The sequence below is a fragment of the Asparagus officinalis genome, chromosome 1 (genome assembly GCF_001876935.1).
Source record: "Asparagus officinalis chromosome 1, Aspof.V1, whole genome shotgun sequence".
NCBI lineage: Eukaryota > Viridiplantae > Streptophyta > Magnoliopsida > Asparagales > Asparagaceae > Asparagus > Asparagus officinalis.
Window position 1 is genome coordinate 113,236,627 of NC_033794.1, and position 15,422 is coordinate 113,252,048.

Genomic DNA, 15,422 nt, shown 5'->3' on the forward strand with positions numbered 1-15,422 from the left:
GTTCGCTTGTTCAACGAAGTTCATCTGTCATATGAGGTTCGCTTGTTTGACGAGGTTCGCTCGTTGGACGATGTTCGTCCTACAGACGATGTTCGTCTAATTTGCTGAGACGTGACCCTCGCGTTTCGTAGTTAGGCGTCCATTGATTGCCCCGTATTCAGGAGTTACTGTATGTAGCAGTTACAACGACATTTAGAGCAATTTAATGCATTGATGTTATAATCTTAATTGTCATTGAGAATTGTAACAGTCATATTAATTGCGAGTGACTCTTGAGCTGGCCTTAGAGGCCTATAAATGGCGCCCTTAGGCAGCTCATGGATATACACACGCGAGCTTGGAAAACGAACGCCAGATCAAGGAGATCTTGACGTTGTTGTTGCTGTTGTGTTGCTGCTGCAGAAACTGTGCCCGTAGGAACTTGCCCTGAAACCGAAAGGTTTTGAACCGAAAGGTTGTGAGATCGAGGAGATATTTGCCTTGACCGAAAGGTCTTATAGATCAAGGAGATCTTGACAGTACTAGGTTGATGCACACCAGAGTACTGTACTGCTGTTCCTGCAGTTTGGCCTTGCGATCCTTGCACCGGAGTAGGCCAAATATTGCTTTAAGCACAACGTTTCACAAACGCACAACAGTTAACTTGAAAAAGTTTAAAATTACAGCACATCATCTTTCACTGTTTTATTCTAGATGTAACCACAATTTACAACAATATTGACTTTAAGTCTTTATATTTTCATTGTATTTGTATCCGTGTCCATATCCATAATTTGCAAAAGCTATAAATAAATATCCATATTTGTGGCTATATAATATCCATTTCTATATTGAAGATTCATCCAAATATAATTTCATAAAAAAAAGAGAGAGAGAACAAAAGGGGAAAAAGAGATTGTTCCAAATTTAAGGACGTTCGTAAATATCTCTGACTCTCTGTTCATTACTACTATTGGATGAGAGAGTGGAAACTTTTGGTGATCTATCTTATCGGATCCGGCCCGCTTACTGTAAACAGACCCACATAACCAGGCGACCCGCGTCCTGCTGCAGGCAGCAACTGATAAAAGCGAAAAAAAAAGTGGTCAGTGCTCATTTATGCTCTCACGCTCTCCCTCTCTCGAAATATTAATTCAAGATCCCCTCTCTCTCAAAGTTCAAACGAAATCCCCTCTCCACTTTAAAAATCAAATCCAATCTCTTGCTCTAATCCCCTCCAAAATTACTCACGGATCCACTAGTTCCTCCCAAATCCTCCATCGATCGAGGGAACTCGGTCCCTCTCGTTCTCTCGACTGGATCCGGTCGCCTAGGGTTTCTGAATCGTAAGACTGTTGAACTGTTTTCATCGTATTTTCTGTTTCGTTCGGGATCTGATAGCAGAGCTGCGATTTTTTTTTGTAGATTTGATGGATTTGGTTCTTGAAATGTGCACGATGTTGATGTAGACTTCAACTGGTTAAGAGTTGGTTCAAAGAAGAGGCCTTTGTAGTTTTGTACAGAGGAAGCTGAAGAAGGAAATGGCGATCAGTAGACAATTGGTGCTTACTTACCTTTATCTGCTCATTTACATACTCCTTTCCTCTGGAGTTATTCTGTACAATAAGGTATCTTTTCAGTTATTTTCTTGTTCTTGGAAATTTTACTTGAAATTTGGTAGCTAATGAATTCAGCTCTCAACATTCCAGTTTACTAATTTTGATATATTTAACTGATTGCATGCGTATTTGTTTTATTGCACCCAATGGATAGAAGAAAGCAACGTGAAATTACTAAATACCACGTGGTTTCATGTTAAGTGAGATCTTCTTAATTGTATATTTACAAGTCAACTCATGCATAAATGCTACAGTTAACTGATTGTCTGCATCTTTGTTTTTTTTGACAGCGGTTAAAACCTGTGGAAACAAATACTACCTAGTGATTCAAGTAGATTTTTTTTTCTTTGGTTAAACGTTGCACCAAATGAAGAAAAGAAAGAAACTTGGAAATGCTAAACACAATTTTGTTCCATGCCAAAAGAGTTCTTGTTAGATGTATATGTAGAATTCAACTCATTTTAAATGCTAAAAATAGTCTTGATTGCTTGCGTGTATTTTGGTGACTTAACTTTCAATTCAATTTTGATGATTACGGGAATAAGAGTGGTTACTACAGGCGTACTTTCTCATAAAGTGCTGCATATGATGCTTACTTTATTGTATTCTTTTCTCTTATGAATTTTTAAATTTGCAAACTTGAGACCCATCCACTTTTTTAGTCACATTAAAGCATAACAATTCAAATATATTTTGCTAATTTGTCAGGAAGATGACAAATCAGGCTTTTGTTGATCTAAACACTAGGAATTGTCTTTTGAGATTGCAGCATTTGAGCATTAATTTGTTGTTTTGCTACATGTATCAAAGTATACTTGCTTTGGACATGTTTACTAAACGTATGACTGAGGTCTGCGGTTTAGCTGATTAGAATAAATGGTGAATAACATAGTAAATTTAGGGTATAATCCCATGTAATACTGATAAAAAGGTTTGAAATGACAAACTTGCTTTACCTTGAAACTGGTTAGACATTAATTAAATCTTAACAAACGAGCATCTTGGTAAAACAAGTTGGAAAAGAAAAGAATCACCATATATAGAACGGGTATCCAAGATCCTATATAGATGAAATATCTGGCTGAGGGAATAAAAAATCAAATGATTCATGGATAAATGGTAAAAACAAATCCTATTTCAAACTTTTTGTTTCATATATCCTTTTCCCCATTAAGTGCATTGTTGGACTAACACCTAGCACATCCCTTTTCATGGTCTAAATCCTGCTGCAACTTAATTTATACCGCTCTTGGTGGCTCCTTTCAACTTGATCTCCCTCGAAAGCTCTTCACTGCACATCTCCAGCTATCTCAAGTACTCTCCACCTTTCCTTTAGAAATTTTAAAACTTTATGGTGTCGTGTGGCAAGGGGTTAAGAGAGGAGGGTCAAGGAGAAGGGTTAATTTAGTTAGTCCATCACGAGGGGTTAAAAATAATTAATTTCCGTTTGGTTTGGACAATTAAGATGAAGGGTTAACTCTTTAGTGTTTAACAATTAGAGAAGGGTTAAGTAGGTTAGTCATGCTAAAATTTTAAATAGGCCAACTTTAACCTTATCAAAGTTCAAACATTTGTTCTGACTCCCTCCCTGAAATGCAAATAAACAACAAATTAGAGACTGCATGACACTCTTCCAATAGGTATATTGTAAACTTGTAACGCAAATTGTTTGAATGTAGCTATAGTTATGTCCAACTTGAAAAATGAAGCCATAGATGAATAAGTTCCAACTTAGCAAAGACAAAACAGAAGAGTAGCTACTCTGAGTTGAAATATTAAAATAATAATTATCCACAACTAAGTAAGAATTGAAATCTAAAAATATAAGTAGTGCCAAAGATTGCTCTTACTGACTCCCTAAAGTCTTTTAAATTACAACTAAAATATTGAAATGTCAAGATAACCATAGCTCTCTCCATCCTTTGTGGACCACACAATCTAAAGTTTAAAAATTAAAAGCACCCATACCCTCCCTTCTTCGCTTGTCCCATATTCTATTTTCCCATAATAATTGCAGTTTACCATCGCAATCAGATGCGGCTTTCTCATGGCTTCACCTAATTTTTTTTCTAAAACGTTGTAGCCTACCCTCACAAGGAGAGACAGGCTAAAGGTTACATTGCCTCAACAGGCAGATTTGTAAACCCCTCAAAATGATGGGTTTTGAAGGGTTAAGTCAACCGCTGATCTAGGGTTAACAAACCTCTTATCAATAAATTAGTGTTTGGTGGGTTAGTGAAGGGTCAATCCCCTTCAGCCCCTCCATTAACCCTTTGCGAAAAACAGCCGAGATCTGCTTGATTTACCTCTATCTTTTCTGTAGTATGCTGTAACAGTCTAAATTTTTTTCCTGAACATTTACAGAAGTGAACCTATTAAAACATTGATCTAAGTTACAAGGTGCACAACATGGTAATGGGAGAAAATGGACTTTGATGCGACATGTATACCTCAGCTATTTTATGGAACTCCCATGAGATGTTACTTCCTAACATGTAAATTCCTAATATGATGGTTTTCATACTGAAAAGGGAAATACTGAAGCATTGTGTTAAATCAAGTAGGTTACCTAGGCAGATGTAAGGATAAGCTGCTAAGTTCTCGCTATCATGACGGTATGTCATTTAACCTTTTAAAGAACCAAAAACTCTGCAGTTTGAAACTGGAACATGAATAAAAGTAAGTTGCTTAGGAAGATGTAATGATAAGCTGCTAAGTTCTAACTGTTATGAAGGCATGCTATTGAACCTTTTGAAGAACCAACACCTCTGCAGTTTGAAACTTGTTCACTGGATATAAGCAGGCTACTTAGGCAGATGTAAGGATAACTGCTAAATTCTAACTATTATGAAGGCATGCCATTGAAATTTGAACCTTTTGTAGAACCAAAAACTCTCAGCTTGAAACTGGAACTATGAATGCAACTAATTTATCTATGCAGATGTCGATAAGCTGTTTAAGTTTTAACTATTAGCCAAAAACTCTGTAGTTTGGATCTGAAACTATAAACAAAATAACATTCTCAGATTACAACCAAATTACCATAGAACAAGCCAGATGCACTGGAAATTTTTTGAGGAACAAAAATCATAGACTTAGAAACTTGTTGAGTTTGGACGATAATAACTAGATTTACATCACTGAAAAGTTTGGCAATTTTATGTGGATTTTGTCACCTACATATGTGAAAATGTATATTTCCACGTCTGTTGGTTTTCAAATTCATTTAGGTCGTGATTAGCAGCATATACTTGCGATTTATTTTTAATTTTTTGGGCAAAGCAAGTTTTTAATAAACTGTAACAGTGTCATCGCTAGAAGGGTGTTAGGGAAGAAAATACTGCCATAAATCCTCAGTGCTTTAATAATATCTGCTGACATCCAATTCTAATAAGACATGAGACATTGAAGAATAAAACATACGATACCTTATCCGCTGCATTGGACAATTATTCAAATATTGGATCTCCTAATCGACTGCTTTGCTAATTTTGTAAGTAAATGTTGTCTGTTATTCTTCTATAAAGCTGATTTAGCAGTTTTGTATATTGTTATTTTTTTGTTATGATGATTATCAAATCTTTTCTTCTTTATCTTTATTTCAATTCTGAATGCTGCATTGTTGTTATACTTTATAGGTATTATGCAATATGGGTTACTGTTTATTTCTAAGTATGAATAGAATACAAGCATGATTATAACGGGATTCTGAGGCGTTTTTAACTCTATTTCCATTTGCAGTGGGTTCTGTCTCCAAAATATTTCAAATTTCCATTTCCAATTACACTTACTATGATTCACATGGGATTTTCTGGTGCGGTCGCATTCATTCTTGTTCGCGTTTTGAAGGTACATTTATATTATTTTTGTGATTGTCATCACATACTTTCATCGCTGGCTTTTTTTATCATGTGCTGATGTGTGCAACTTTCACTTACAGTATGTCTGTCCCCTTTTCGTGAGCAAAAGTTGCACTCTTATAGTTGACGACGCATGGCATTTTGAATATATGTGAGCATACAGTTGGATGATGCTTAGGTGTACATGTTGCATTTGTTCATTGTGTTGCATGATTCTGCGTGAAAAGTCAATCTGCCTGAACAAATCTAGTTCTTAAATTACATCAACCTGAAGTAACTTATTGTTAATTGTTTGTAGCTAGATCTTATCACATAGTTTTACATATAATATAGTTCTTAAATTACATCAACTGTAGTAACTAATTGCTAATTGTGTGTGGAAAGTCCATTTGACCCAATCAAATCTAGTTCTTAAGTTACATCAACCTGTAAGAACTTATTCTTGATTGTCTGTAAGCCTGATTTTGTCACATAGTTTTACATATAAACCTTTCTAAGTATTTTTTTGGCGATTTCCCTAGTTTTCCATCTTAATCCACCACTTTTCTTGGTTGCACTAACTTAAAAATTAAAATGTGATGACCATGAAGCTAGGTTTCCCTGCCAATTTACCGGCCTTGTGGGGGTGTATCCAGGAATCTCTGACCAATGCAAAAGGTTGAAGTCATGGTGACAACTGATCATGAACTTTTGTCAAATTTTCCCTGAAGCTTTGGTCGTTATACTGGTCTAGAGATGATAATTTGATGGTGGTGACAGAATCTCAATCCACTTCTACTTGGCCCCTACATTAATTATAAAGTATAACCTGTGAACACTACTTTTTAACGCACACACATATTTATTTCTCTTTGATATAGTTCTAACTTCTCATATACTTTGTTCTTTTCATTTACACCCTGCTATAAAAGCTCTGCAGTCTTAGCATTTAAATTTAATCTGCTACTTACTTTTGCCTGGCATGCCACTTATTTATATTTACCTGTCTCATCTTTACTTTTCATTAGACACCCTCTTAAGTAAACTATATTAGTTTTGCATTTGTGCTCTCTTATATATATTACTTTGCATGTGCACTTGTACAATATAATATTAAACTTTTAGATTCCCACAAAATCTCCAAAGAGGCCTGATGTAGGACGATCATGGACTGTTGATGTAGGACACAATCACTATTCAGATTTGATCCAGATTGAAGATAGATTTGCTATGATTTAGATTTGGTTTTGGTTTTAGATAGGTGAGAATTAGTTATGTTGTTTAGTTGTTTTGATTTGAATTGTGTTAGCATTGAGTTTGTTCGATTTTCTAGTTAAGATTGAATTGGTTTTACAGATAGGATAAGTTTTTGAATTTGTTTTAGATAAGAATTTGTAAACTCAATAAAAGAGGGAGGAGATTTCTATAATGAATTTGTTTTTGAATTTATGAAAGTTGAGTTGAAGAAAATCTTGTGTGATTTTTCTAAGGCGGAAATCACTGTTTCTCGGTGTGAAGCCGAAAGGGTTAAGTGTCATTGTGTGTGAATCTGACTTAACTAACGGTTAGATGTCTGTGAGTGAATCGGATCTAACCTCATTTTATCTTGCTTTCTTCGTCTTTTATTTTATAAAAAAAAGAAAAGAAAAGATACGGTTCACTAATACTGTTCACCGAGGGGTCCAACGCTCCTCTGTACCTCATCAACTGCCATCAAAACATTTTAAGATGTATTAGAATAAAATTTATTTTAGTCTTTTACTTGGTCAAAGCTTGCAGCTTATAAGCCACCAAAAAATAAGCTAGGGTACCCTAGCTTATTTTTTGGTGGCTTTTAAGCCAAAATAATCCATTTGCCAAACATGTCAAAGTGGCTTATAAGCCACTTTGACCACTTGCCAAACATACTCTAAGACCATCTTTTGGGTCTTTTGGCTGCCTCAATAATCAGTTACTAATGATTGCAATAATCTCTCTAGATGAAAATCTTTCTCTTGTACCTATTTATGATATCAATATCTTCTTTCTTTATTTAACCTATCTTTGATTGTATGTATATGCAGGTTGTTGCTCCTGTCAAGATGACATTTCAAATGTAATGAATGAATGCTTTGGTCTGAAATAATTTATGAAGTTTATCTTTTTTTCTTAACTTATTTTTCTTGCCCTTCTTGCGCAGATATGTGACCTGCGTTGTTCCCATTAGCGCATTCTTCGCATCAAGTCTTTGGTAAGAACATTGCAGTAATGTTGGAATGGTCTTTCTATGTTCAAAGCATTAGGTAGATGTACCCTTTCCCTGGTTCCCCACGCACAGCTCATCCCTTCTTTCTGATTTGTGTTAGTTTACGCTATGAAATTTTGTAAAAGTTCTCTTCCTTCAGGGTCAACTCTCATAAATTTTGTTGTATGTTAATTACTTCTGCATGTTTTTGTTTTTAGGCATAAATACTTCAATAAAATTATATGGTTTCAGAGTTGAATTTTTGCTACATCAATTTAAATTGTCAAACCCAGAAGAGGAGAATGCTTGTCTTAAAGTTTTGCCAGTTTTATCTATGGTTAAAAGTTTTGTAAGCATGTCTCCCCCAGTGACCAATATGAATATCTTTATGAAGTTTTATTCTTAACAATGATGGTGTCCATAGTCAATAAATCCATCATTTAAATTATTGATATGTGCCTAGAACTGGTTTCATTTCTCCTTACATGATGTTTTACCATTATCTCTGTTTTTTCCCTTGGGGGCGGGCGATGATTTATGAGGTTATATTTCAAATTTGTGATGGGAACCCATGTAATTATCATTATGATCATGGGTCTTTCTTGTATCACAGGTTTGGCAACACGGCTTATTTGTACATCTCAGTTGCTTTTATACAGATGCTCAAAGCTTTAAGTGAGTACTGTCATCTCGTACTCTATGCAATAATTGTTTTGTTTTTTACATTTTCATTGTTAATGTCCTAAAATTCCAAGATGCATTCTGTTGCAGTGCCTGTGGCAACATTCCTTATGGCTGTTATATGTGGCACTGACAAATTAAGGTGTGACCTGTTCTTGAATATGCTACTGGTCAGTGTCGGGGTCGTAATTTCGTCGTATGGAGAAATTCATTTTAATACAATTGGGACAGTTTACCAGTGTACTGGTATAGTTGCTGAAGCTCTTAGGCTGGTTTTAACACAAGTACTTCTTCAGAAAAAGGGCCTGACATTAAATCCTGTTACCAGTCTATATTACATAGCTCCTTGCAGGTAGTGTATATGCACTTTCATGTTACTATACTTTCGTTTATATATTTGTTTGCTTCAAAGTTTCATAAAATTACTTGGAATATGTGGTGGCGTGTTTGTTATTTGGAATAATAGCTCACGTGGTGTCATAAACTTCAGATGCAAGTTCTAGGTTGTAGTAACTTTTGGAAATATTGGGCAAAATTTCATGCGGAAGGCATTCAACTTAATCCCCTCGTTTTGACAGGGTATTGTGTTCTCTATGGCTATACTTCGTATTATCCATGCCTTCACGTTTTAGTGTTGATGAGTTACTAATTTTGTCCCGTCCTGTGGAATCACATGTCTTCTATACTGTGTATCACATGAGTATTCAAAGGGTTCACTTTGTAAAGATACGGTTTAATATCGTGACAAATGCAATCTGGTTGTTAAGTTGGATTTCTTTTCTGAAGAAAGAGGGCTGAAATTGGAAAAAAAGTCTGAGACCATACTTCGTGTTCATTCGTTTTAATGTCTTTAGGAGCTTGCTTTCTGAAGATAATTTTTTTTCAGTTAGCTTATTAGACTATGTCTGAAAGAACAGGGAATCTCTTCAAAGAAAGGGAGGGCTATGCTTTAGCAGTTAAATTGGACAAATTTTCAAAAGAGACCTTTTTGATTTTTTATTTGTAAAAAACAACCCATTTCAAAATATTTGTAAAAACCGACCTGGTTTCAGCCTCAGCGCTGAAACCAGGTCGGTTTTTGAAAAAAAGTTTCCGAAACTTCACGGGAGTTCAACTCCCGTGAAGTTTCAGAAACTTTTTTTCAAAAACCGACCTGGTTTCAGCGCTGAGGCTGAAACCAGGTCGGTTTTTGCAAATATCCTAGAAACAGGTCGTTTTTTGCAAATAAAAGCTGAAATGGGACGGTTTTGAAAATTTGTCCCAGTTAAATTAGGAGTATGGACTTCTAACAACACGAAATTGGTTCAGTCATTCTACATTAGTTTCAGATGAAACTGATTTTTAGCCCACATATCCACAGCACTGGAAGTCTTTCCATGAGGACAAAACTTGAAACTCATATGGCATTACTAGATTTCATTGTGGTCGACCATATGACACAATTTTCGACTTTGTTTCATTTTTAAAACAAGCAGGATACAAAGTCTTCCCTTTTTTTTAATGGGAATAAAGGATTTCAATAATTAATTATAGTTTTCAAAAATTTTACTTTCATTTAACAGTTATACATGTTTGCATAAATCAATATAAATGTTGGGATGGCCATTGTGGTGATCTTTGTTGTTCTTCGGTAGTTAGTAAGTGGTTAATAAAGTAAGAGAGGGCAATCAAATGGATAATTTACACTTTTAACTGCTAGGCAGCTTATCCTAGGACATATATGAAAAAGTAATCATGTGCATGAAGACTCTTCTTAAAAATACGATTGATTTTTGGAGACTTTGGAAAGTACATCGTTTTTATAGGTTTAAAGACATGGAGATCATTATAAGAGTGCTGATGCAGCAATCTGGAGGTGAGTGTTGTGTTGAGATGCTGGTATAGGAATATTCCTGCACCTGCAGTGTTTCATTACTTTTAGTGTGTATGCATGTACATAGTTGACTTGAAGACTGCTGGGATATCACAACAGGGCTAAAGCTTTGATATATATATATTTTTCCTGTCGGACATGAAGGTTCATCGTCATAAGTTTTTCTGTATTTTTTAGGAGAATTCAAAATCATTATGGATGTAAAGATTTCCCCCCTTCTTATGAATGAGTTGATGCAACTGCATTCCTTTATAGTAACAGTTGCTTATCTAGGAGAGAGTGTAGCAGTTCGAAAATCCACCATATAGTAGCGGAGCATGAGAGATTTGTCTTAGCGCTGATTATATTTTGATTAATTATTTATGTGCTTTCATTATCTTTGATGATTTTTTTTTCACTCGAGGTGCTTAACCTTTTATTTTTGCAATTACCTATTATCCATTATAGAGACAAGGGACGCTGATTTGATAGAACAAATTCTTTAATTTTTTAAAAGAATAGTTTTTTACATGATTGTTTTGTGTCCGTACTTCAATCTTACCTTTGTATATATTCTACCACGTGTCTTTGGCAAATTCGCCAACCTTACTGCCAGTTAATACTTTCTACGGTTTGCTTTAAGCTAGATAGGCCTTTTTAAATCTTGACTATATGCATCTCCCTGCGTTGTGCTTGCTGATACTTTCCGTTTCTGTTGTCATATTGAACCGAAAATTTTAATTTGCGAGTTTCCATTTCACTTTGTTTGTTTCATCTTGAAAGTCTTTCTAACGCTTCTACTTCTTTCATTTTAATTCTTTGTGTGCAGTTTCATCTTTTTATTTATTCCCTGGTATCTGTTGGAGCAACCCGAGATGGAAGTCTCACAGATTCAATTCAATTTCTGGATATTCTTCTCAAACGCACTTTGCGCTTTAGCCTTGAACTTCTCTATATTTCTTGTAATTGGTAGAACTGGTGCAGTCACCATTCGAGTTGCTGGAGTTCTCAAAGACTGGATACTAATCGCCCTTTCGACAATTATATTTCCTGAATCTACAATTACTGGTTTAAACATTATTGGTTATGCAGTCGGTAATTCTCTCTGCATTTCTATAGCATCTTTATGGGAATTACATTATTATTATTATTTTGAATGAGTTGAAACTGTCAATTGATTGAGAATTATCTCTGCAGCATTGTGTGGGGTCGTCATATACAACTACCTGAAGGTAAAGGATGTCCGAACATCAAATCAGCCTTCTATGGAAAGCCTACCAGAAAGACAAACTAAGGTCAGCATTCTATATATGCTTCTTGTTGTCAAACTTTAGATGGTCTATTTTTTTTTAACTCCGAGGCTGGCATTTTTTTGCTTCTCTTATGGTTCTCCAATGAAAAACTGAATTGTATCTAATGTCTTCCTTACTTTATAGTTTATCCATCATCATCTATCTATGTTGCATGGGTAATTCTGTCATACCCGATATGCCCCGTACCCTTACCCGTACCCATACCTGACGATTCTTGGACACTCCTTGAATATAGGCATGCACTTATTCAGATGAGTACTTGATTATACAATATATATATTTTAATTTAAAACACTCACGGTATAGTTCTTGGACAAGGGTTGAGTTCATTTCAGCCTATATTCAGGTCAAAGCTATGACTCCAAAGGGCCTTGAGTTCATTTCAGCCTATATTCAGTTCAAAGCTCCAAAGGGCCGTTTGCATACCTAGTTTAGAACTATGATTTAAGCCCATGCGTTTCAGTCATGTCCCTGTACCCTAGCTTTTACAAAATTTTTGTGTCCCATACCTGTATCTGCACCTGTTCCAGTATACCTGTAACTTGATTAATCACTCAATCCTTTCCCATTAAAGTTTTTATACAATACTAATACTAGAGAACCATCAAGCAAGGATTAATCACATCTTTCATCACTCTTGACAAATACCATATATTGGCTTGCAATTGGCAGTGCATTCCTTAGAGTCTTGGTTCTAGACCGCTATGTTAGTCATGCAAAGGCCTGGTTGGAGCTATGCATTGGAAGCCCATAAATAAATTGTGCGACTATGGGTCTGCATTAAGCATGTGAAGCTGTGGCCTGTTCTTTACCGTAAATAAATAAATTGTGCGACTATGGGTCTGCATTGGAAGACCATCACATTTGAAATTATGTTAAGAAACAAAGGTACATAACAAACTGTTCTTCAAACTTGATCCTGATATGTAGCATATTTGTGATAGAGCATGTTGCCTATTAATTTATCCTGGCAATTGGCAAACACTTGGAGTAGAGAATGAAGATTTCATATATGAAATGGATGGAGATCTATCATGCATGTATGGATGCATTTGGAAACATCACCATCCAGTTGAGTGCATAAGTGTGAGACTACGATTATGCAGTACTTCTTTTACTTCAGCTAGACATATCTCAGTCTTATTTCTCTATTGTGATTTATTACCTATCTTGAACCTCACCACATTTTTTTGGGTTCATTTTCTTTAATGATAGTCTAGGTAGCATGAACATGGGTGTGGACATGAACAGGGACACGGCTACGGACACAGGACACGACAAATTTGTAAAATGTAGGATAAGAGGACACGGCTATAGATGTGTGTGTAGATCAAATATTGAATTAAAGTGTCTGTAACATTTGTTTGTTTCTTCTATTATCTCTACCAATTAAGAATCAAGTTAAATCAATCTAAGAATAAGGTTTAACAACAAAAGTTGTATGGGTGTGTATTTTTCAAATATTTAAGCGATGGGTTTCAGTTTTCGGGTTAGAAAACTGATTGATTTTGAACCTGATATCTCCGAAGATACTAGTTTAAGATATAATTAATGGGAAAATCGGTCTTTGCTTTGAACAACACGTGTCCATGGAGTGTCTGTCGAGAATCCATGTCCAATACGTGTCAGATGCGGACATGGCACCCAAAACGCCGTGTCCGAGTAACCTAGATGATGGTGCGTCTTTACTTTTTAAATTTAACCAAAAGGAGGTTATCAGAAAAATAAATACATTTGAATTATGTTGGAATAAAAGTCTTTAAGAGTTTTTTTCCTCTACCTGCAGACTTTTAGAGCCCCACTAATTTGTAGAAATTACTTCTGACTTGCATGATCCCTTTGATCCCATTATCATAGAAAACAGTCTAGGTGATTTTTTAAGCAATACTCAGTGGTGGCCCCCCAGGTATCCTAGTTGGTGATAAGCCCCCCACCCCACCAAGGCCCACCCTAAATTAGTACATCGAGATATAGGTACTTCCCTCTTGCATCCTTGAGCGCATAAAAATTGCTCAATATTCATCTCTATAGTTCAAACACATACACTACTCGGCTATTGCGCATTAGGTCCAAGGGTTTGAAGAGGACAAAATGTATCGTCCTTTTTTATGTTGAAATAAGACAAAATGTATGATGAATTTGCCCTGTAAGTTTGTATCTGGTTCAATTTATTTCACAAAGGAATACTAAATAGCCTTACAAAACTATAAGGAAAGGGATATGCTTTGTACATACAACTTTTGGTTTGAATCTTGAGATAATTAAACACTACCTATTTGTATCCAGTTTCTGAATAGATACTAATGACTGCCGACTATGCATAGTTTAAACAAGTTTTTTAATGTGCATTTTGTTAACATAACTAATTCCGGTTGGTTTGTTTACATTTATCTACACCTGAGTGTGCAAGTAAGTACCCATATATATATTCTATCATGTGCCTGTACATATATTATGGGGTTAATTGCAAATAGACCCCCTGTAGTATCGCCCACTTGCGAACAAACACCTTGTAGTTCTATTTGTGCGGATAGACCCCCTTAGTATTTGGCAAAGTGCTGATAGATCCTTCAGTGAACTATTTTGACTCTTTTAAGAGTAAAAAAAGATTAGCATCTGAGGTTCTATCCTCACCAATAGAACTACAAGGAGTCAAATTTTCTTCAGAAAACGTATTTTACTTTTTTTAAGTGTCCCAAAAATGGAAAAAATATCAAAGGAGCAGAAAAAAACACTTTTTTTGGGTGGGGGGGGTGGGGGGTGGGGGATTCATCTGAAATAGAAGTACAGACGGTCTATCTGCTGTTGGACGATACTACAAGGGGTCTATCTGCAGTTCCTCACTTCACCCTATATTGTAGTTCTGAGCTGGATACAAGCTGTAAAGAACCTGACCTGTGTTCGACGAGTTAAGAGAAGTGTATTTGAAGTGATACATTTCCAAGAAGTGTATGACAATTTTTTTTAAATAGAACATGTATTGTATAATTAGTACACGTTTGAAGGAGTGTCCAATAAAGTTTCACTGTCCTGTATGGGTACGGGTATGACGCTGGAATGACTTCATATAGAATTACCATACTACATAGGTAGTAGGTTATAAGCAAGGCTCTTATAACAATTACGCTAATGGTGTGTTCTGTCTTCTGTGCTTTTATCGATTTTATTGTTGTCTGCTCTATAATTTAAGTGTGAACACAGTGTGGCTTTGATTATGTTAGACTCACTTTTATGGTGCATTTTAAATTTCAACAGGATTGGAAGCTGGACAATAGTGTAAAGATTCCAAATATCGCGGACAATGCGTTAAACACTTCCATGGAATCAACTGCTGATGAAGAATCACCCCTTCTAGCATCCTCAAGATTTTCGTACATTGGGAGGTCGAAACCAAACCAATAATCAAATTTATATATTTTATCGACGAGGAAGAAGCACCCGAAACTCCCACACGTTGAAGGATAATGCTGGAGCCACATACTTCTACTTCAATGGACGATAATATTTGGAAGTCCCTTTGGTCTGTTGGCCTTTTTAGAAAATGTATCCATTTTTGCCCTGACCACTTCCATTTCAAGGGACCTGAAGTATGATATATAATCCGTCAGCATATGAGTACTCGTATAGATCTACTTGATTTTTTTGGTAGGATGCAAACTTATTGTCATTCTTCATGATTCTTTGTACTCACATTGCTGTGTTGAATCAAGTATAGTGAATTCAGTTTAGTGAAATTTCTTTCCACTCAGTGGTTGAGCGTAACAGGGTGTTGTTAAATTTGGATTGGAGTAAATAGTGTTGGACTGAAGAATAATGTATAGATTGGAGAGCTCAAGGTGGAGATTACTATATATGTTACTTGGCATAGTTACAATTGTTCACAGGTTAAACAATGACACCGTTTCATTTTAGATG

General features: G+C 35.7%; 1 protein-coding gene across 2 annotated transcripts; it reads left to right on the forward strand.

Moving 5' to 3' along the window:
- Window positions 1,080-15,327, forward strand: LOC109829037 (probable sugar phosphate/phosphate translocator At1g48230). Of its 2 annotated transcripts, none has more exons than XM_020396086.1 (10): window positions 1,080-1,325; window positions 1,405-1,607; window positions 5,340-5,447; window positions 7,501-7,532; window positions 7,617-7,667; window positions 8,275-8,336; window positions 8,433-8,694; window positions 11,024-11,289; window positions 11,392-11,489; window positions 14,763-15,327. In XM_020396086.1, exons 2-10 carry the CDS (start codon window positions 1,521-1,523, stop codon window positions 14,907-14,909), a joined length of 1,113 nt encoding a protein of 370 aa, XP_020251675.1. In that variant the 5' UTR covers window positions 1,080-1,325; window positions 1,405-1,520; the 3' UTR covers window positions 14,910-15,327. The 2 variants fall into 2 exon arrangements, with proteins under 2 accessions (XP_020251675.1, XP_020251676.1); XM_020396087.1 differs by having other exon boundaries at window positions 1,449-1,607.